The 24,028-nt window shown below is 37.2% G+C and overlaps 1 protein-coding gene across 2 annotated transcripts in view; it reads right to left on the bottom strand.

The window, feature by feature from the left end:
- The window catches only part of LOC150080881 (uncharacterized), a 597,772-nt gene that overhangs the window by 217,127 nt on the left and 356,617 nt on the right, over positions 1 to 24,028 (bottom strand). For both annotated transcript variants that reach the window (XR_016547378.1, XM_090381140.1), the window contains exon 17: positions 1,505 to 1,663. Coding sequence is in view for 1 of the 2 variants with exons in the window: in XM_090381140.1 (XP_090237266.1) it covers positions 1,505 to 1,663 (159 nt within the window). In the remaining variant the exon portion in view is untranslated. The remainder of the gene's footprint in view (positions 1 to 1,504; positions 1,664 to 24,028) is intronic.

Below are 24,028 nucleotides of genomic sequence, written 5' to 3'. Positions count from 1 at the left end.
ATTACTCTTGTAGGAATGGAATCCTTTATTCCACACTCCACCTTAAAATCTCATCCTTTATCTAAACCTGGTTTTCCAATAAATGTGCTAAGGCTGTCAAGAGGAGAATGTTGCATATCATAATTGGCTTGTTTCCAATTCTTCAGTTTCATTTTCTGCCTACACCAGAGAGAAAGATCGCAACAATTGTAAAGCAGTTATTAATTAGTCCAAACCAGATTTTGAACAGGCTAAGAGTATAAAACTTGCTTCTTGCTCTAATTGTAGCCGAGCATTCTGGTCTCTTGTCAAAACTATTTGCTGCAACTTTTGCCCATCTCTGCTCCCACCTCTGTCAAAACCAGATGGTTCTGTTGTCACTTCTGCTAAGGATAAAGCTGACCTGCTAGCATTCCATTTTTCTTCCAACTCATGTATTAATGAACTTGGTAAAACACCTCCCACCATTCCCAGCACACTCCATTCAATGCCTCCTGTGGTCTCCATCAGAAGGATTTTGACGAATCTTGATGCTAAGAAAGCTCCAGGTCCTGATGGTATTTCTCCACTTGTTCTCTTTGTCACCTTTTATCACTTTCTTATTCCAAATGTTCCAGCCAGTTCTTAAAAAGGGTGACAAATCCCTCCCATCCAATTATCATCCCATTGCAATTACTTCTCTTTCTAAAGTAATGGAGAAATCAATGAATCACCAACTCTTAAACTATCTAGAAACCTTCGGTCTCATAATCAGACATCAGTATGGATTCCATCAGTGTCAATCAACTGGTGATCAAAATTAAATACAACTGGTACTAGGCGCCTCCGTAGCCAGGTGGGAAGGAGCAGCAGTGCATAGCACACGCTTCTTGATTAGACCGGGGTTCGAGCCCGTCACCACCAAATATGGAGGATGCGGAAAGGTCAGGGAATGACCACCACATACCCCGGAGCAATATGGCCTTAGTTGCTAATGCTCCTAAAAACCAAATAACAAAACAAATAACAAACAAACAACTGGTACTTACTCAGTTTCAGAAAGAATGAAAGAGGTTTCAGTTTCAGAAAGAATAAAGAAAGAATAGAAAAGAACACACCAAGATTTACCTGGATAACGATCAGTTTAAATTTTACATCCAGTGTACATTATTCAGTGTGATATATCATCACATATTGATTGAACCATGCCTTACCAAACACCATAATGCATTCAGAGCAACAACACAACCAGCCAGTATACAAATATGTATACTAGAAAAAAAACTTCCATTAGGCATTATATTGTTTATTTCACTGTTACACTTCATTGTGTTCAATAAATATATAAATGCAAAAATCACAGGGCTCATGTACACATCCACATTAATAATTAAGCATTTGTATTACAATTTAATATGTTGTGTAATACATATTTTAATATTTAATACATATTTCTAGATTCCCAGAGTCTGGGATCTAGATTTAATCTATAAATATGTGTGGATAAGGAAATATCATTATTTAACAAGAAAATTGGTATATTTACCTCAATTCCCTCTCTATTCATGATTGTACTATCCATCTTTAGGATTGCTGAATGAACGGCTCTTGGTGGAGGTAACTTGGTCATTCCTATGTTTATTGCATTTGACCTCTTGGCATCAAGAACAGTTATTTCATGTTTTTTGCCTCCTTCTTGGATTTTCTATAAAATTTTTCATTTATTGACAAGAGGTTTTACAGATACTATACTACACTATAGTATTAGTAACAATTTTTTCTATACTATACTATAAAATTATTTAGAAAAACTTAGAAAATAAATTGCATTTAGAAATTAAAGATTATTTATTTAAAATTGTTACAAACTGGAGTGGAAGAACTAATTTCTCTCATTTTAGTAACTCTACACAATACTTACAAAACCATGTCAGGAGCAATACTGTATACCTCTGTATGCAAAACAGCAATTGTTGTTCATGATTAAGGGCTATCATGGTACATTCTCCTGTTTAAATGTATGTTTATAGTCGAACAATACTTTGTTCAAACTATACTATAAAATTTCACTGATGGAACAATTTGAGTCCCCGAAAAAACGGGTGCTTGCCCTCGAGAATAATGCATCTGGGAGCTCGTCAGGGACTCGAGACTCCAGCAATCTACCAAGTGACGCACACGAGATTCGAGCCTCAAAACAGAAAAACCAAGTGCAAACTACTCTGGTTAAAAAGGACATTGTTTTATTAGGAGACTCCACTGTCAGGGAAACGGGGAATATTTTTTGTAATAAGGATAGGTGGAGTAGAACCAGGGTATGTCTGCCAGGAGCAACTATTGATGATGTCACCAACAGATTGTCAGATTTTAATGGGGGTAAAGAGAATATTATTATTCATGTGGGGACTAATGATATTAAACGTACACGATCTGACGAGTTGTTGGAAAAATACAGGACCATGCTGAGGAAATGTCGCGAGCTAGGCCATAATGTCTATGTTTCTGCAATTCTGCCCAGACACGATAGGAGGGATTATATGATAAGAGCCTTGTGGATTAACTCAAGACTTGAAGGAATCTGCAAGGCTTTAGGGGGGAAATTTCTATTAGCATGGCCCACACTTGTAGGTAGAAGGAATTTGTTTTGTAGAGACGGGATACACTTAAACAAAGGTGGTGCAAACGTTTTTGGCAGTATTATTGAGGCTACCTTAAAGGTTCAGAGGAACTGCTAGTTAGGGGGAATGTGGGTAATATTGACACGCGTTTATCTGATAATATTGGTCAAAGTAACTCTTGCACATACCTTAAGAGTTCTTATCTGTTACCCCAACTGGACGTATTATCTAGATGTTCTGGGGGCAGAAACAGTAAATCTTAATTATTTATACAGTAACATTAGAAGTGTCGTCAATAAAATGAGCGGATTCGAACTACTGGTTAAAACAAGTAACGCGGACATAACAGGGCTTACAGAGACGTGGTGCCACCAGGAAATTAGGGATGATGAGTTTAAGTACGGCTTGTATAATGTATTTAGGAAGGATAGGGTAGATAGAAGGGGTGGTGGGGTAATGCTTCTTATCAGAAGCAGCCTGAGTGCGACGATAGCTTTCACGAATTCAGACATTTCACATGCTAGTATAGAGTCTGTATGGTGTGAGATAGTTGGAAACAAAGGTATAATGCGAGTAGGAGTAATCTACAGACCAGGTGATTGTGAAGATTATGACAAAAGCTTCTACATGCAAATGGAATGGGCAAGTAAGCGTCAATGCCTTATTATGGGTGATTTCAATTTGCCTCTAATTGATTGGAGTAAATGGGAAGGAAACTCGAAATGGGAAACAAAATTTTTAAATCAACTAGATGATTGTTATTTGTATCAACATGTCAGGGAAAGTACTAGAGAAAAGAATATCCTAGACCTCATCATCACACATGAATCAGATGACAACAGGAGTTCTACGGTGGATGATGACGAGAGAGGTAGCAGAAGTAAAAGGCAAAGGAATGGGTTTTAATTTCAGAAAAGGAAATTACGATGCCTTAAGGTACTACATGGCCTCTATTATAGAGTCTGTATGGTGTGAGATAGTTGGAATTCATTTTCTGCACGATATCTACCCAGTAGATATCGCGCAGAAAATGAATACATTTGAACTGTGGTACGCTTTTAAAACATTAATCACAGATGCCTTGAATGTGTATATACCATTAAAAAAATACTCCACGAGGAGGGTTCCAAGTTGGATGAATAGTGAAGTTGCCACATTACTTCAGCAGAAAAAGGTGGCATGGAAAGGTTACAGAGCAATAAAAAGTACTGACGCCTATAACAGCTACAAGGTGATGTGTAATAGAGCCACAGAAAAGGTTCGACGGGCAAAGGCAGTTTATTAGAAAGCACTAGCAAACAGAGCAAAGAGGGGGGGAATAAGGAATTCTTCACATATATAAATGCCAAGAAGAGCAGGACAAACCAGATCGGACCTTTACGTAAGAAGAAAGGGGATAGTATTAAATACACCAGCTGCCGTTGCAGATGAACTCAACAGTTATTTTGCATCGATATTTACAAATGAAAAACCTTTTGTGGCAACGGGAAATTGTGGGAGTGAAGTTAAAAAATATGTAATTAATGATATTGAAATTTCGCAAGATTATTTAATGAAAAAACTTTCGAGCCTACAGACCAGTAAGGCTCCTGGAGCTGATGGAATATACCCTATAATCTTAAGGGAGGCGGCAAGCATTGAGGCTAATTATGCGAGCATCGCTAGACTCTGGGGAGATTCCCTTGGATTGGAAAAGTGCAAATGTATCTCCCATACATAAGGGTGGCTCTAAAAATTAAGTTGAAAATTATCGACCTGTCAGTCTGACTTCATTAGCATTAGTACAGGCATTTGATGCAAGAAAGCAAGCTTATGCAGCATCAGCCAAAAAAAAAAATAATAATAAAAATAAATAAATAAATAAAAAATAACCACTTCCACTTCACCCCTCTGTTCATTCGAAATACCTGTCCAGCTGAGCCTTAAACTTATTTAGGCTATCAACTTCCACGACAAGGGATGGAAGTCTATTCCACCAACCAACCACCCGCTGGCTAAAGGCAAATTTCCTCACGTCTATCCTACATCTGTCTTTTCTCAATTTGAATTTATGCCCTCTCAGGTGATTATTCTGAGCAAGAGGAAGAATCACATCAGCATTGAGCATGCTCAAACCATTCAAGGCTTTATACACCTCTATCAGATCACCTCGCCGGTGCCTAGTCTCCCGACACTGTAATTCGCAAAACTTAAGCCTTTCTTCGTAAGAGCACCCCTTTGTTCCATTCACTAATCTTGTTGCCCTTCTCTGTACTCGTTCCAGCATCTCTACATCCTTCTTGAAATGAGGCCTCCAGACCTGTATACAGTACTCTAGGTGTGGTCTGACCATTGCCTTATACAAGGGAATAATCACCTCCTTATCCCTGAAAGAAAAATTCCTATATATCATCGATAATACACCATGAGCTACTCTTGCAGCCCGTCTGCACTGCTCAGAAAACTTCATATCTGCCTGCACAACCACCCCCAGGTCCCTTTCATTCTCTACAACTGTCAGTGTAGTACCACAGAGTTGATACGTTGCTCTGGGGTTGCTGTTTCCCATATGTAGTACTTTACATTTGTCAATGTTAAACTTCATTTGCCGCCTCTCAGCCCATCTGCTCAACCTTTCCAGATCCTGTTGCAGTAGCATAGTGTCAGTAGTGTCCTTGACAACCCTGCCAACCTTCGTATCGTCTGCAAACTTGGACATTAAGCTTGATATACCATCATCAATATCATTTATAAATACAGAAAACAATAATGGACCCAATACTGGATCCTGAGGGACTCCACTAATAACATTAGTCCACGATGAGCAGTGTCCATTGATTACTACTCTCTGTCTTCTCCCCCTCAACCACCCCTTTATTTCATAGCAGCAATTTGCCTCCAATGCCACACTGCTCCAATTTGTGCAGCAGTCTTCCATGTGCAACAGTATCAAAAGCCTTTCTAAGATCCAAGTATATAATATCAAAGTTATTCCCTGCATCCAGTTCTTTTGTGACTGCATCATAGTATCCAATCAAATTGGTCAGGCAAGACTTCCCCTTAACAAAACCATGCTGTGTCTGAGCTATGACTGAAGTCTTGTCTAGATGATCCTGCAGTGCTTCTTTAACCAGTGCCTCCATTAATTTTCCAGGAACAGAAGTTAAACTAACAGGTCTATAATTATTTGTGTCGCCCTTTGATCCATCCTCCTTTGTGAATTGGGGTCACATTTGCACATCTCCAGTCCATGGGTACTTCCCCTGAGTCCAAGGAAGCTCTCATAATTATGTCTAAGGCTTTGCTTACTTCCTTTGCTGCCTCCTTTAAGATAACTGGATAGATCCCATCCACCCCAGGTGCCTTTCTTGTATTTATCTTCAACAATTTCTCCTCCACTTTACTCACAGTTATTACAAGATTCTCTAGCTTACTGCCAGAGTTGAATGCACCTCTGGCATTCCTCTCGCTGAATAACTCCTCATGTGTGAATGTCAATGCAAAATATTCATTGTTTGTTAGCTACCTGAGCAGAATCATCAACAGTTGACCCATCGATATCAAGTCGACCAATCTGATTCATCCCCTTCCTTCTATAGTTTACATAAGTAAAGAACTCTTTGCTGTTTTTCTTTGCATCCCTTGCCGAAGATTTCTCATAATCTGCCTTCGCCTGCATAACCTCCTTTGTAACTTGGTTACAGATCAACTTGTATCTATCAGAGGCTTCTGTGTCACGTGTTAATTTATATGTATCCCATGCATTTTTCTTCTCTGCCGTATGTCTCATTAGTTCATCTGACATCCACTTAGGCCTAAACCTTGAACAATATTTCTTAGTTGGTATGTAAAGCCTAGTAGCTTCCAAGATAAGTTCTTTGAATGCTTCCCATTTTGAATTTGCTGTTGGTAACATCATCAATTGGTCCCACTGTATAGAATTTAAATACTGTCTCAGTCCATCGTAGTCGCCTTTACGAAAGCAATAACCCTTCCCTTTACCCCTAATGGTAGTTACCTCTTTGAGTAAATCCCACTTCAGCACACTGTGATCACTTCCACCTAGTGGTTCATTTACCTGCAGATTCTTAATGCATGAAGAATCACTACTGATAATCAAATCAAGAGTATTACTCCCTCTAGTTGCCTCCCGAATATGCTGATGGAAACAATCTGATGAGAAATGCTGATGAGAAAACAATCATCCAATAAATCCACAAAAGCCTTGGTAGTGTTTGAGTGACCAGCCCCCAAATTCCAGTCAATATCTGGGAAATTAAAATTCCCCAATATAAGACTCTCTGATTTACTGGCCCACTCTATTTCCCCGTACAGTTTCTTATTATACTGATCAGAGTCATTAGGCCTATAGCACACTCCTACTCTCAATTTTGATCTCCCAATGCTTATGTCACACCAAACTGACTCGACACTGCACTGTCCAGCAATGTCGAGTGGCTTCACTTCCTTGGATTTTATGTATTTCTTAACTAATAGCATAACCCCTCCTCCCTTCCTTCCCTGTCTATCCTTTCTGTAGACATTGTACTCCCCAAATTCCAGTTCTGCATTCCTTATATCTGTGTGACACCACGTCTCTGAAATCCCCACAATGTCTGCCTTTGATGTTTTTAGCAATACCTCAAATTCATCAAATTCGATTGGAAAAGTGCAATCGTATTTCCCATACATAAGGGTGGCTCTAAAAGTGAAGTTGGAAATTATCGACCTGTCAGTCTGACTTCAGTAGTAGGGAAAATCATGGAGGCAATGATGAAGGGTGGAATTCAGGATCATTTGGATCAAATTGAAATTCTCAAGGATACTCAGCATGGTTTTGTAAAGGGAAAATCATGTTTAACAAATCTGGTTCGCTATTTCGAAAGGGTCACTCACGAGCTGGATTTAGAGAATAATTTCGACATTGTTTATTTAGATTTCAGCAAAGCTTTTGACTCAATCCCACATGTGCGGTTGCTTTATAAGCTGCAATAGGTTGGAATCACTGGGAAAATCCTTAAATGGATAGAAGAATGGCTTCAGGGCAGGAGGCAGAGGGTTGTGATAAATGGCTATTCCCCAAATTGGGTTGATGTAAGAAGTGGGGTTCCCCAGGGATCGGTGTTGGGACCACTGTTGTTTTTAATTTTCATAAATGACATCAATGAAGGGATAGAGGGCGTGATGTCTAAATTTGCAGATGATGATAAAATTGGTAGAGTAGTTAATGATCACTTTCAAGCTGAGCTTCTTCAGAGAGACCTAGATAGACTTCAGGAATGGTCAAAAAAATGGCAGCTATGCTTTAATCCAACAAAGTGTAAGGTATTATATATATATATTCACTTGGTGGAGTTCAACTAAACCCAGTACTGGAGGAAAGGCACTTGGGTGTTACGATACGGTCAGACATGAAATTCTCTGAGCATAGTAAACAGGTTGCAAGGAAGGCCCATGGTGTCCTATCGATGATCTATCGAACTTTTGCAAGTAGAGATAGGGACGTGATAATCCCATTATATAAGGCTTATGTTAGACCACACTTGGAATACTGTGTTCAAGTATGGAGACCGCACCTAAAGAAAGACATTGAGCTTCTTGAAAGGGTGCAAAGACGGGTAACTCGCCTGGTGAGATCGGCAAAAGGGCGTCCTTATGAAGAAAGACTTCGTATATGCGAGTTGCAGAGTTTGGAAACTAGACACCTTAGAGCAGATTTGATTGAGGTGTTTAAGGCTCTGAGAGGCATCAGTAAAATGAATGAGGATGAAATTGTCAAGATTATAAATGATGCTAGAACTAGGGGACATAAATTCAAGTTACGGGGGGAAATGTTTAGATTGGACTGCAGGAAGTTTTATTTTAGCCAGCGAGTTATAAATTACTGGAATAAGTTGCCTTCATGGGTGGTAGAGGCCGACAGTTTGGAGAAATTCAAAGGTCATCTGGATAGTACTTTCGGGTAAGGGAAGCGCATAGGATGATAGGTTTAATTTCCTGTTTTTTTTTATTAATTATTATTATTTTTTTGTTTTTATCATTGTTTTGTTCGGATTTTTTTATTTTTATTTTTTTTTTTGGCTGGTGCAGCATAAGCCATAGGCTTTCTTGCACAATGCAGCCATTACTAATACTAATACTAACTCATATGTGAACATCGAAGTTAAATTTCAAGAAAAAGATCCCGATTCACCAGTATCAAATACATTATATTCATTATAATTATTTGACTGCATAATCTGATAGTATAAGGACTAATAAATTTTGATTACTGACATTTGTGTTGTGCATATTTTGACTTACCCTATATTATAATATGAATTATTTCTAAATACTGAACACCAAAAAAAAGGGTTATTTTGAAAAATCCAGTAGGCTACTTGTAAGAAAAGGGAGAAGGTACGGTATCTCTGAATCTGTATGTCTGAATCTCATATATTCAGATTATATGAGATAGATATTCTCAGGGTCAGATTAAGGATGAAATAGGCCCCCAGCCATATTTAAATATGAGGCCCCCATTTGTGTATAATTACTAAAATGTGTGCGTGTGTGCACTAGAAATAATAACACTATTGAAAAGCAGGTAGATGGAGGTGTAAATTAAACAAAATGTCAAAATTAGTAGAAGGATAGAAGAAAAAGGAAGAATTGAAGGTGGAAAATAGATAGAAAGAATGAGAATATCCTATATGATATGATGAATTAAATCAAATTATAGGCTGATTTGGTAAGCCAAATCAGCCTATATTTTGTAAAGCCACATCTAATCACTCAAGCAGAATTGAACAATTTCGTCACAGATTTGGACCTCTCCCAAACCAAGTCTCAATTACTAGGATCACGGCTTCAGCAGTGGTGTCAAGGTGTCTTTTTATAAGAGGCAATCTAACATAATGACCTGTTAATCCATGGATGGTGCTTTGGTTTATTGTAACAATGTTCCGGAATTAATGAAAGAGTTACATCTGGAGCACATCCCTGAGTAGTGGAAATGCACATGAAGGAAATGTACGAGAACCTACAGGTTCTTTTGCCAAAAATATGCTATTGAGAATACAAATGGAATATCTGTTCTGAGCTAAAAGTGGTAGCTTTGCTGACTGGGTTGCAAGATGGATACACTAAATACTGCTGCTTTTTATGTGAGTGGGACAGCAGGGCTAAGGATTGCCACTACAGGGTAAAAAAATGGACAGACCATTCCAAAACTACATCAGGCCAGAAAAATGTAGCACATCCTCCTTTGGTGGATAAGTCAAAAATCTGTTTATCTCCATTGTATATCAAGCTAGGTTTGATAAAAATATTTGTGAAAGCAATGGACAAAAAAGGAGAAGAATTTTCCTGTTTGAGGCAAAAGTTTCCTTGAATCAGTGAGGCCAAGATAAAAGAGAGAATTTTTGTGGGTCCTCAAATCAAACTGCTATTCCAAGATGTGGAATTCACTAAAAAATTAAATGCTACAGAAATAAAGAGCCTGGAAGGCATTTGAATCATCTGCCGGAAATTTTTTGGCAATTAGAAATCACCTAATTACACTAAAATTGTGGGTGAGCTAATTTTAGTGTACAGAGAGTTGGGAGGCAACATGTTGTTAAAGCTTCATTTTATTTCCTACATTCCCATTTAGACTTTTTTCCTGAAAACTTGGTAGCTGCCTCCAATGAACATGGTGAAAGGTTTCATCAAGATATTTCTCAAATGGAAAAAAGGCACCAGGGAAAATGGAGTCCAAATATGTTGGCAGACTACTGTTGTAATCTTGTACATGGATGATTATAAAACAATGGATGATTATAAAAGGCAAAAAAGACAAAATCTACAAATCTACAAGAATCACCCTGAATTTTAATAGGGAGTGGAAAAAAATTTTTTTTTGCCGACCAGTGTTATTAACATTTGACCATAAAGCATAACGGAAGCCTGAGTTTTTCTTAAAATTCTGGCTTCCATTATGGTTTTTTAAAAAAACTTGTGTTTCCCTCCACCCATAGGCACCAATCCAGCTGGCCTTACAAATTTCCTTGTCAACCTCAATTACCTGTGAATTATTCCAACAATTAACAAATCGGTGGCTAGAATAAAAATTTCTACAACCAGCTATACCTTTTCTCCCTTAATATTTATTCCTCAGGCTCTTCCACATTTAATACCATTAATTCACCATTATTTATTTTATCCCCCCCCCAGAGCCTTATAAACGTTAATCAAATTCCCTCTAAAGCACAAAGTGGGCTCCCTATCTTTAGACCTTTTTGAGGTGTTTAATGTCTTTTCTTCACACACACACACACACACACACACAGTAATTTCAAATGCAGTACCATAATTACCTTATACAGTCTACTCATTTTTAGAAATAGCTGTTTGTTAAATCATCTTTTCCACTGTACAGAGAGCTTCAGGTATATCTGAATTGTCATTCTCAAATCCCTTTCTTCCTCTGCTGTTTTAAAGTGTATAAGGTATTTTGGGATTGTTATTTTCCAAGCATAAAATCTTACTGAAACATCTGAAGGAGAGCTGCACACCACTAATCATCACTTAAGCCTATCCAAGTGATCCTGAAGGAGAGCTGTAAGGTACTGGTTCCCAGTGTCTCAATTTTTACATCTACAATTTTGACATCATGCCATGTATCTCTTTCAATATCATTTAAGAATACCAGAAACAGGACTCGGCACCAATCTCTGAGAAACTCCACTTTGAAACCCTAACCCATTCTGAAGAGTAACTATTAATTACAATCCTTTGCCTTCTATCATGTAGCCATCCCATAATTCATCTATGGATCTTATCTATAATCCCAGTATGTTCCTTCTCAAATCATTTCATACATCTAACTCATGAGTGATGCTGCTATTATAGTATATCAGGTCAGTTAAACAAGATTTTCCCATTACAAAACCATGTAGAATTCTATCTATATGTAGCTATATTGCATTCATAATTTTAAATGGGAAGCATTTAGGGAATTTATTGTAGAAGCTACTAGGCTTTTTATACCAACCAAGAGTTTCAGTTCCCAGCATAGACCTAAATGGATGTCAGATGAACTGATGTGATTCGTGGCAGTGAAGAAAAATATGTGTGATGCATATAAATTATCAGGTAATACGAATGCCTACAGTAGATATAAACCAGTCTGCAATCAAGTCACAAAGGAGATTAGGCAAGCTAAGGCAGATTATGAGACGTCCCTGGAAATGAATGCAAAGAAAAGAAGCACATTTCTTTACTTATGTGAACAGTAGAAGGAAGAGGTTGAATCACATTGAACCAGTATATGTGAATAGATTAACTGTTGATGATCCTGCTCAGTTGGAAGACGACAAACTGAATGGGTATTTTGCTTCTACGTTCACACACAAGGAATTTTTTAGGGATAGGGATGCCAGAAATGAGTTGTTGAATTATGGTGGGCAGCTGAATGACCTTGTGATAAATGCAAAAACAGGCACCTGGTGCGATCTATCGAATTATGTTAAAGGAGGCAGCAAAAGAGGTAAGCAAACCTTTAACTATGATTACACTGGTCAACACAAATTTGGTCCAATCTGAATATTTCTTGTTTAGTCTTAATGTATTTTTTGTTGCTGAATTCAAAAATACAAACAAAATTTCTCTATCATGCACAATTTTAATGTGACACAAAGTTTGGTAAAAATAATACAGTAATTAAATAGCAATAGTGTAATTTTACAAAATGAATGAACATCTGGGAAGGGTCGTTCTGTGTGCTGTGTGATCTGACAGACTGAGGCATGTTCAAACCTTCTGTTAAATTTTATACCTGTAGCAGACAGCTGTTCAAACAAGTTCAGACATGATGCAATATTGCTTACTCCAGAGATTAGACTGTTTTATCAGATGTATGCTGGAGACGTCACTTGGGTAAGATCATTATTATTTGTGAGCCTTTTAAGCATTGTGTATATTTTGTAAATGTGACTGTGCATTTACAACCTAAAATGCCTTGCAAATGTATAAAATCATCCTAATAGTTTATCTTATACATGGGGTCAGTTAACTTTTAAATCACAGAGGTGAAACTTGACTCCTCTAGCTAAAAACTTATGAACTTTATTTCAGAGTAAACTGAAATAAAGTTCAAGATAAGTCTTGAGCCCCTCATTTTTGCTGAATCAGTTGTGTTAAATTACTTACTGTCTAATTAAATGTATCTCACTGTCATGTGCCATTTCTAGTTCCTATGATTTGGAGGGAACCAAAAGACCATTCTACAGATTGGTATTTCTGTTTAACAAACATTTCAGAGATTACCTTTAGATCTAAGCATACCATAAAATACCCAAAAATACCATCAGCTATAAGACCTATTTTACACAATGAAGATGAACCAGATGTTTGAGGGTGAGACTCAGAATGACTATGGAAATGACTAGCAAGTGGTGACTCCCACATATGACATGACATGTTCATCCTTGGAACCACACTTAATATCTCAAGATGAACTAAACAATCTTGTTTGTGATCTGAACTTATCTTTGACTTCTAGGCTGAAAGGATGGAATCTCCTGCAAGAGGAGATCAAAATATAATACTTTTGTAAACATCATAAAACATTTATACATTTATTTTCTCAAGAATGTGATTTGGTTTACTTCAGTGATGTATGAGATGTGACTATTAAACAATGAGACTGTGCATGCAGCCACTACACACCAAGAACCACCTCTGAAACAAAGACACAGCAGTTGACTTTGAACCTTTCTTTCTTTACAAATCATGTTCCAAAACACTCATTCATTTTGCCATGAGACAGGTTTTCAATAACTTGTGTTTTTGCAGTTTGCTGGAAGTTTGTTTTTGCTGCTTGAGGTGTATAAGGCTGTGAATGCTGATGGGATGCTTCCTCTTACTAGAATTACGAACCTGAGGGGGCATAAATTCAAATTGAGGAAAAACAGCTGTAGAATAGATGTGCAGAAATTTGCTTTTAGCCAGCGGGCAGTTGATTGCTGGAACAAACTTCCATCTATTGTTGTGGAAGTTGATAGCTTAAATAAATTCAGAGAAGAACTGGACAAACTTTTAGAGTGACTGGTGTGAAATGCTTTTTTTTTTTTTTGGCTGATGCTGTATAAGTTTGCTTTCTTGCATTATATGCCTCTTACTAATGCTAACGCTAAAGTGACAGACAAGAAAAACCCGAACAACAAATAATCTCAAATTTTAACAAAACTAAAGAAAACACTAACTGAAAGTTGCGAGTCGATATATCAAGTTTATGGAAGAAAGATACCATGTCAAGAGCTTGCATGTTTGATTGGCTTAAAAGATTTTCAGAAGGAAGACGGAATGTCGAAGATGATGAATGATCATCCATGAAAACTGAAAAAATATGGACCGAGTAAGGACGGTGATTATCAGTGATCATTGTTTAAGTAGAATGGTTGCATCAGAACTCAATATGGACAAAGAAACAGCTAGACAAATTTTAACTGAAAATTTAGGCATGAGAAAAATGTGTCAAAGATGGTGCCAAAAATTTTGAATGAAAATCAAAGAATGAGAAGACACCCAAGTTTTGAAGACATTTTGAAAAAATTGAAGATCCAGACTTTCTGAGTACTGTAGTTACTTGTGATGAAAGTTGGCTGTTCCAATATGACTTAGAAACTAAAAAATAGTCAATACAATGGAAGATGACCCCCCCCCCCAAAGACCAAAAAAAGCAAGAATGTCAAAATCAAAAATTAAAACCATTCTTCTTGTTTTCTTAAATATTAAAGGAATTATTATGACTGAATACATACCACCAAATCAAACTGTCAATAAAACATATTACATTGAAGTTCTGACAAGGCTGCATGAAAAATTCAAAGGAAAAGACCTAAATTGTGGAAGAATAGCTCCAGCTCCATCAAGACAATGCTCCAGTACATAACACAATCTCTGCTTACCAGTTTCTGGCCAAAAAACAAATCCCTGTGTGTGTGAACATGCACCCTACTCACCAGATGTAACCCTTTGTGACTTATTTCTATTCCCTAAACTGAAAAGTGTACTTAAGGGAACCCATTTTCAGTCCATTAAAGGCATTCAGAAAAATAGACCATTTTTGGAAGTCATTTTCTGCAAGCCCTTTTAACAAAGTGTTAAAAGGGTTTGCAGAAGATGACTTCCAAAAATGTTTCTGTGTTTGTAAGAAACATATGGAACAGTGTGTGCAAGCCCAAGGCAATTTAGGGGATAATTTGTAAGGTACAAAATATTTCATTATATTTATTTCATTGCAACAATTTTCATTATTTAATAGCCACACCTTGTAAATTCTTAATGGAAACTCTAGGACACCTGCACAATCCAGCAGAATGGCAGTTATTCATCAATTACTCAGAAGCGAGTTTCAAGGGTGTTGCTCCCTAATGAAAATACATTACTATCAGTACCCCTAGTATATGCTGTACAAATGAAAGAAACGTATAACATGAAACTTCTTTTGACAAGCATCAAATATGAGCAGTTTTCTTGGCATATCTGTGGTGACCTTAAAGTGATTTCTCTTTTACTAGGCATACAACTTGACTATACTAAATATTGCTGCTTTATTTGTGAATGGGATAGTAGAGGTAAGAAACACCATTATGTTAAAGAAACAATGGCTTCAAAGAAAAGAACTGATTACAAGACAGAAAACTGTTGCAAACAAACCATTGGTTACCCCTGATATAAACTTTTATTGCCACCATTGCATATTAAACTTAGTTTAGTGAAAATTTTTGTAAAAGCAATGGACTGAAATGGAGCAGGGTTGTTTTTACCAGAAAGCGAAATTTAATGAAGTCATTGAGAACAAAAGAACCATTAAATGAAACTGAACAAACTGCATGGAACTCACTTAAAAAAGGTTACTGAAAATGTTTTGGGAAATTTCGCAGCTGAAAATTAAAACGAAATAGTCAATGAGCTTCTCAAACATGTGAAGTCATGGGATGTAATATGTCCATAAAGATCAATTTCTTGGATTCACATTTGGATTTCTTCCCAGAAAACTTAGGGGTTGTCAGTGATTAGCACAGGATGCATTTCCATCAAACTATTTCAACATGAAAGAGAAGTACTAGGGCAAGTTCAGCCCAAGCAAGCTGGGTGATTACTGTTGGATGCTGAAGAGGGATGTTCAACAGGTGAAATACAACAGGAAATCAGTATTTATCAGGAGAGTTCCCCATGGACTGGAAATGTGGAAATATATCCCCTAATTCACAAAGGGGTATCAAAGGGAGGCAAGTAATTAAAGATCTGTTGGCTTCATTTCTGTTCCAGGGAAATGAAGTCACTGGTAAAAGAAGTAATGCAAGATCATCCAGACAGGAATGCAGTTATACTGCAATCACAGCATAAATTTTTTAAGGGACAATCTTGTCTGACTAATTTGATTGGATGCTATGACAGAGTAACAAAAGAACTGGATGCAAAAAAAGTAATTCTGACATCTCATGCTTAGATTTCAAAAAAGCTTTTGGCATTGTTGCACAATAAAGACTGCTGTACAAATTGGAGCATTGTGATATTAAAGGCAAGTTATTGCTCTGGATAAAGGGATGGTTGAGTAAGAGAAGAGACAGAGTGGTTATTAATAGACATTGCTCTTCATGGACTGATGATATTAGTGGAATCCCCTAGGGTTCTGTACTGGGCCCAATGTTGTTTTCTATATATTTATTAATGATATCGATGAAGGTATATTAGGCTTAATGTTTAAGTTAGTTTGCAGATGATAAAAAGGTTAGCAGGGTGGTTAATGACTGTATCAGGGTAAGCAACTGCAACAAGATCTAAAAAAAAATTAGTCACATCGACTGAGAAATGGCAGTGGAAGTTTAATATTGACAGATGCAAAGTACTACATATGGGTAGCAGTAATGCCAGATTAACATACCAGTTTGTTTGTTTGGGGATTTATTAGGCACATCAGTAACTATGGCTACAGTGCGTCACTACACTCAGGACAGTGAAAATTTAAAAAAGACCTGGAGGTAATTGTGCAGTCAGATGTGAAGCTCTATGAGCAGTACAGACAGGGTGCAAGAACAGATCATTGAATTTTGTCAATGATATATAGGAATTTTTCCAGCAGGGATAAGAAGGTGATTATCCTGTTGTATAAGCCAATGATTAGGCCACATCCTGAGTACTGCACAGGTCTGGAAACCTCATTTTAGGAAGGATATGTTGGAATGGGTGCGGAGAAGAGCAACAAGATTGGTGAGGGAAACAAAAGGGTCCTTCTACCAGGAAAGGCTTCAATTTTGCAAATTACAATGCATCTGGAGACTACACACCTACAAGGAGATCATTGAGGTTTAAGCCTTGAATGAATTGAGTAAACTCGATGCTGATGTAACCCTTCTTTCTTAGACTATACACATGAGGACATAAATTCAAATTGAAAAAAGGATGGTTGCAGGTTTGTTGTACATAAATTTGCATTCAGCCAGATGGTTGTTAATTGTCTGAACAAACTCCCATCTGGTGTTGCAGAGGTGGATAGTTTGAATAAATCCATGAAAGAAATAGATAAACTGTTAGTGGGGATGGGTAGGTGAAATAGTACATGTTGACTTGTTTTTTTTTTTGGCTGATATTGTATAAGCTTGCTTTCTTGTATCATTTGTCACTACTACTAATAATAATTATTGTTTTTTCCATTCCTACAACTGAAGTTAACAGGTTCATTCTTAGAACCACATTTATGGACTAACAATACATTGACAATTTTCCAGTCCAAGGAAATCATCTGAGTACAATAATGCCCTCAACATTTTGGTGTACTTTCACTGCTTCCTTCAAAATAACTGCATATATATTACTACTACCGCAAAGGCTTTACTTGGCTTCAAACTTAAAAGCTTTTTTTTTTAACCCTGTATATTTTATTACTGATTTCACAGTGCTCAGGTTCACCAGCACAGTTTCTCCTCACTGTAAAGGGACTTTATTTGTAAAGATCAATACACAGTACCTATTCAATTCATCTTCTGCATCAACTAGGTTGTCAATGTCTTTCTCACCTCCATGACGTAAAGGGCCAATCTGATTTATTCTTTTCTTCTTTGTATTTACATATGGGTAACACTCCTTGTTCTCTTTCTTGGCAACCTGTGGATTATGTATAGCCTTCAAATGTTTGCTGTGAAATTCTGAAGTGCTTTCAGCTTTTACAGATTAACAAATTAAGCCTATATAAAAAAGTGGTACATGAACAAAAAATTCGGCAAACAGTGGTACATGAACAAAAAATTCGATATAATTCATAAATTATATGAATCGTAATTTTTGAATGTATAAAAATATTTAATATAGTTATTTCAATAACGACAAACCAGTGTGGTGCTGCACCCACTAGTGTGAGCAGCCGACTGGGTCAAGTACCTGCCCGGCAATCCAAAGGTCGCGGGTTCGATTCCCGCCTCGGGCTTGGATCAAAGTACTGCAAAAACCTTGGGAGGTGCAATATGGCCACAGAAGCCGATGCGCCAACAACTACCAAATCAAAAAAAAAACTAGTGTGAGCTGAGAGACATTGATCTGATTCATGAAACCCTGAAAACCATTAGCCTGACCCACAATCATATCTCAGTTTGACACCCAGGCTCTACAAGGAAAGGACTATTTCACAAGTGATGGGGAAGAGAGAGTGTGTGCAATTTGGTAAGGTATATTCAAATAAGCATCCATAACAGATCCCATAGCATTACTATATAAATGCTGAGAAAATGGCAGACATTGCTACATGTATAAGTAGGTTACAAATTTAGGTAGTCCCAATTTTGTAATAATTAAGTTAGCCCCAGTTTTTGATAAAAGGCAGACTATTAGCAAATATTAGTGAAAAAAGGGTACTGAAGCTGATAGCTTTGGGTAAATTCAAATGGCAGCTAGACAGTTGTTATTGTTGTTATTTGGTTTTTTAGGAGCATTAGCAACTAAGGCCATATTGCTCCGGGATATGCAGTGGTCATTCCCTGACCTTTCCGCATCCTCCGTATTTGGTGGTGACAGGCTCGAACCCCAGTCTAATGAAGAAGCATGTGCTACGCACTGCTGCTCCTTTCCACCTGGCTACGGAGGCGCCTAGCTAGACAGTGATGTACATGAGAAAGAAAGCACATATAGTTTTTTTTTATATATATATTTTATTTTCATCATTCATATTTTAATTATTTTTATTTTTAATATTTTATATATTATTTATTTATTTTTTTGATGGTGCAGAAAAAAACTCATGGCTTCCTTGGACTATGCAAGGTGTGGAAATACAGTTCCCCGACTAGGGAACTGTATTTCCAATAAAAAGTATGTTATAAAACCATTAAAGTATAATAAAACCATTTTTGAGCTCCTTCACAAAGTGAAGTAGCTCAAAAATGGTTTTATTTTTATTCAAAGTAATCACCACTTGATTGAATGCACTTATTATGCTGTTCTAAAAGTTTCCGTAAAAAGTAAGTGAAGGCATCCAAAGAGATGATGTTCAGTTTGGTTGTTACGTTTTTCTTTATGTCCTCAACATCCTGGAATTTATTTAATTTGAGGGCAGTTTTCACGTTAGGAAAGAGTAAAAAATGTCTTGTCAAAAATGTCTTTATTTCAATAACGACAAACCAGTGTGGTGCTGCACCCACTAGTGTGAGCAGCCGACCGGGCTAGCCGAGTGGGTAAAGTACCTGCCCGGAGCACTGTCATTCGACAAGAACCAGATGCCTTTTTCTCGAAATTGCACTCACCCAGGGAACTGCACTTCGATAGTCTTTGAAACAATTGTACATAGAACAGGTGCTTCAGAGACTAGAAGCACCTGTACATAGAATGCAGCACTGACTCTCTCCCTTCAGGTACAAATTCTTTCTGAATCACATCCTGTTTGTTGAAAAACATGTTCATGCACTTGATCCTGGACTTCTGAAAACAAAACTTTTGGGGCCTTGGTGATGATTTTGAAGTCCACTGCATGCTTTGGCATTTTGTCTCTGAGTTTTATTGAAATACTCACCACTCATCCCCAGTAACAACATGGTCAAGGAAATTAGGATTGTCTTGACAAGCATCGATGAAGTTTTCACATGATGACACTTTTCATTGCTTCTGCTCATCCATGATGCTGTGCAGCACAAATTTTGCAGAGACCTTACTTTTCCCTACATCTTCAAGCAGAATTTGACAAATTGTCTCTTTATTCATATTCAACTCATTAACCATCATTTTGAGGGTCAACCCATATTTGACTGGTTGTTACTTGCAACCTCAGTCTACCAGACAATTTCTGTATCATGGAAGTTTGAACTACAATATACTGCTTCTGTTTATTTTCAAACTCATTAAACATGATCACAGTGGCACTAGTCTAGGAACTTTATTGCAACACCTCATTGCAATATGACTTACAAAACCTTACACTTTGTACTATTAAAACTTTTCTGCCACTTATCTGACCATCCTGAAACTTGTCCAAATCACCCTAAAGGAGAGCTGCATGCCAATTATCAGGCCATCCCTGAAGCCTATTCAAGAGATCCAGAAGAAGAGCTGAGCTGCATGGCACTGCACATTAACCAGCCTTCCAATTTTCATATCATCTGCAAATTTTGACATTATGTCATGTTATCCCTTTCAATATCATTTAAGAAAATTAGAAACAGGATGATCTCAGCACCAATCTCTGAGAAACCAAACTTTGAAACTCTAGTACATTCTGAAGAGTAACCATTAGTTAAAATCCACTGCTTTATGCTTACTAAATAAATATTAATGTTTACTAATACTACATAAAGAGGCTTAGAGCAGAACAGGCATTCTGTGTGTTATCAGACACTCAGTCTAAAACACTGATGGATCCAATATCTTTCTATTTCAGGAGATTTAGGAGAAGTCCGGTTGGCCTGCCTCCCTAAAATCCACTCATACACACCTTCTCAATGGTAAGCCCTGTTACGTCACTTAGGTGGCAACGAATGTGTAGAGTGGTTCTTTTCAAGATGAGATGCCTGGTCGGCATGAAGAGGAAAAGACCAAACCCTCCAGCACATGACAGTAAGACGAAACAAATGGCCCTCAGTCCCCAGAAGCTTTCACTCCCCCTCTTACAGCAATGAGAGGATCAAAGTGGAAGCAGAGGGTACTAAGAATCTCTGGGTACGACCAGGTTGCCATGGACGGAAACTGAACTTGGCCTGTTACAAAGTAAGATTGCTCATCGGTGAAGACAGGACATTAGAGTTGGAAAAGGAATTAGAAAATGCGAATTGGAATATCATCGGTTTGGCTGAAAGAAGAAGAAGAAATGAATCACTTAAAAGTTTACCAAGTGGAAATCTGCTGTACACCAATGGAAACAGTGAAAGGAGTGAAGATGGAGTTGGCTTTCTGATCCATAAAGATATAAAAAACAACGTTTTGGAATTCAAAATTTCATCACCAACGGTGTCAAGACTACTACTCAGGATTTCTAACAGGTACAAGATAAAGGTTATAATGATTTATGCACCAACATTGAGCCATGATGATGAAGAGGTTAAGAAATGTACACCGAAATTGAGAGTCTTCTAAATGAACAGAAAACTCACTACACTATCATTATGGGGGAATTCAATGCTAAGGTTGGAAAGAGACAAAACAGAAAGGGGAACTATAAGAAATTTTAGAATTGGTGAAAGAGGTGAAAGACTTGTTGAATTTGCAGAATCTCAAGGAATGTCAGTAATGAACACTTTTTTAAGAAAAAGGTGAACAGAAAGTGGACATGGAATAGCCCAAATGGATTAACAACTAATGAAATCAACTACATCCTCACTAACAGAAGATATATCGTGAATGATGTTACTGTCCTGAACAAGGTAAATGTTGGAAGTGATCACAGAATGGTAAGATGCACGCTGTTTACAGTATGGTAAGATGCACGCTGCTTACAGAATGGTAAGATGCACGCTGCTTACAGAATGGTAAGATGATATAGATGTAAGAAAAGAAAAGAAAGGAAAAAACTGACTCGAGTAAATAATACAAAGGTCTTTGAGATAACAGAAGAGGAGAAAAAGCAGTATGTACTGGAACTTAAGAACAAGTTTGAGCTTCTGAAGACTGCTCATGATCAAGATATCGACGAGGAATATTACAACTTTCTGAAAGTGATAAAGCCCAAGAAACCTATAGGTAAAAAGAAATACAAAGAAGAAAAAAATTGTCAAGAAACACTTGTCATGATGAACCGAAAACACTGACAAGGAGAAAATTGAGTATACTGAGTTATGCAAAGCCATTAGAAAGAGACTCAGAGAGGACATAAGAAAATTTAACACAAGGAAAGTAGAACAAGCATTAAGGGAAAACAAAGGATTTAAATCAGCAGTCATGAGCAAATACAGAAAGACAAATGATACTGAAACTGAAGAATAGTGATGGTGTACTTATAAATATCAGAGAAGGCATAATTCAAATAGCAGAAGACCACTATAGAGAAATATACAAGGAGCGAGGGAACAATGCCAGCATTGGGGAAGATGGATCACAAATTAGTAACACGTATGGCATACCCGATATCCTTCCTGATGAGGTACAACATGCGTTTAAGAAAATGAAGAATCAGAAAGCCCCAGGGGAAGATGAAGTTACTGTAGAGTTGTTAAAATTGGAGGGAGTGACTTGACAATACTCTTCACAAAATGCATTAGAAAAGGCGTGATGCCTAAGCAGTGGAATAATGCAATCATAGTTTTGCTGCATAAGAAAGGAGATAAATCAGAAATTGGAAATTATAGACCAATTAGCTTGTTATCCCACATCTACAAGTTGTTCACAAGGGTCATTACTAACATATTAGAAAGAATACTTGATGAGAATCAACCGAAAGAGCAAGCTGGCTTTAGGATAGGATTCTCAACTATGGATCACCTTCATGTAATATCACAAATAATAGCAAAAGCAAATGAATATAAAACACCATTATGCCTGGCATTTGTGGATTATGAAAAGGCAATTTGACTCTATACAGCATAAGGCAATGTTTTGGGCACATAGATACCCCATATATTATGATTTTGAAGAAAATATATGAGAATGCTACCTCCTTTATTAGACTAGACAAAGACAATAGTAAATTTAAAATTGAGAAAGGAGTTTGACAAGGAGACACAATGTCCCCAAAATTGTTCACTGCTGCCCTTGAGGAAGCTTTCAGAAGATTAGACTGGTTGCAGAAAGGAGTCAATGTGAATGGAGAGTCCATAAACCATTTATGATTTGCAGATGACATTGTGGTCATAAGCCATGATCCCAAAGAATTAGAGGAAAATCTTAATCAGTTATGCAGAGTTGGTAAGGATTTTGGACTAAAGATGAATATGGCTAAAACAAAAATAATGATGAACAAGTATGCCTCAGAAAGGACATAATGATTGAAGGAGCAGTAATTGAAAAGCTGGAGTCATACACTTATCTGGGACAAGCCATTAGCTGTAATAATGATAAATGACTGGAAGTCAAGAGAAGAATAAATTTCGGACAGATAGCATTCAGGAAATATAGTCACATACTGAGGAGCAATATCCCAATTTGTCTGAAACATAAAATAATGAACCCAATGTATACTCCTCACCATGACTTATGGAAGTGAAACTTGGGCACTCACCAAAAGAATGGAAGAGAAGCTGAGAACTACACAGTGAACAATGGAATGAATTATATTGGGAATCAGACTGTTAGATAAAAAGAGAAACACATAGATTAGGCAGCAAACTCAAGTAAAGGACATTCTTATCAAAACTAAAGAACTAAAATGGTCTTGGGCAGGACACATAGCTCGAAGACATGACAGATAGACTAAGAAAATAACAGAATGGTACCCAAGAGGAGATAAAAGAAAACAACAGAGATGGACAGATGAAATTCATGAGTTTATGGGTAGTAAATGGATGGCCATTGCACAAAACAGAAGGAACTGGAAAGTTGCTGGAGAGGCCTTCATCCTGCAATGGATTGAAAATGGCTGATGATGAATACTACATAAAAATATAGTAGTGGTAATTTTAATGGACATGCAATTCAATGCATTTGTAAATGTGTGTGTGTGTGTGTGTGTGTGTGTGTGTGTGTGTGTGTGTGTGTGTGTGTGTGTGTGTGTGTGTGTGTGTGTGTGTGTGTGTTATTAGCTCTACATTCGTGATTGAACTATAAAAATTTAAAATTTCTAATTAAACTATATAGGTAGAAATAATTATATTTCTTACCTCCTGTTATCCATAGATACAAAGCAGCCATGCCAGTCAGCAGCAGTTACAGTAAGAATGTAAAGAGATAAAAATCAGTTATTTTGCTAGTTGCCATGCAATACATAATAAACCAGGTATACATGATAATTGGCCAAGCACACTTCATGGTATTATTTAATATTTCTAAATAAATTATCATGTGTCATGCTAGGCTTAAAGCAGTTTAACAAATACAGC

Source organism: Mastigoproctus giganteus, chromosome 9, assembly GCF_048544385.1.
Source record: "Mastigoproctus giganteus isolate SK-2022 chromosome 9, ASM4854438v1, whole genome shotgun sequence".
In the NCBI taxonomy this organism is placed as follows: domain Eukaryota; kingdom Metazoa; phylum Arthropoda; class Arachnida; order Uropygi; family Thelyphonidae; genus Mastigoproctus; species Mastigoproctus giganteus.
The sequence above is the reverse complement of the archived record's forward strand: the minus strand, read 5'-3'. Positions and strand labels throughout refer to the sequence as shown.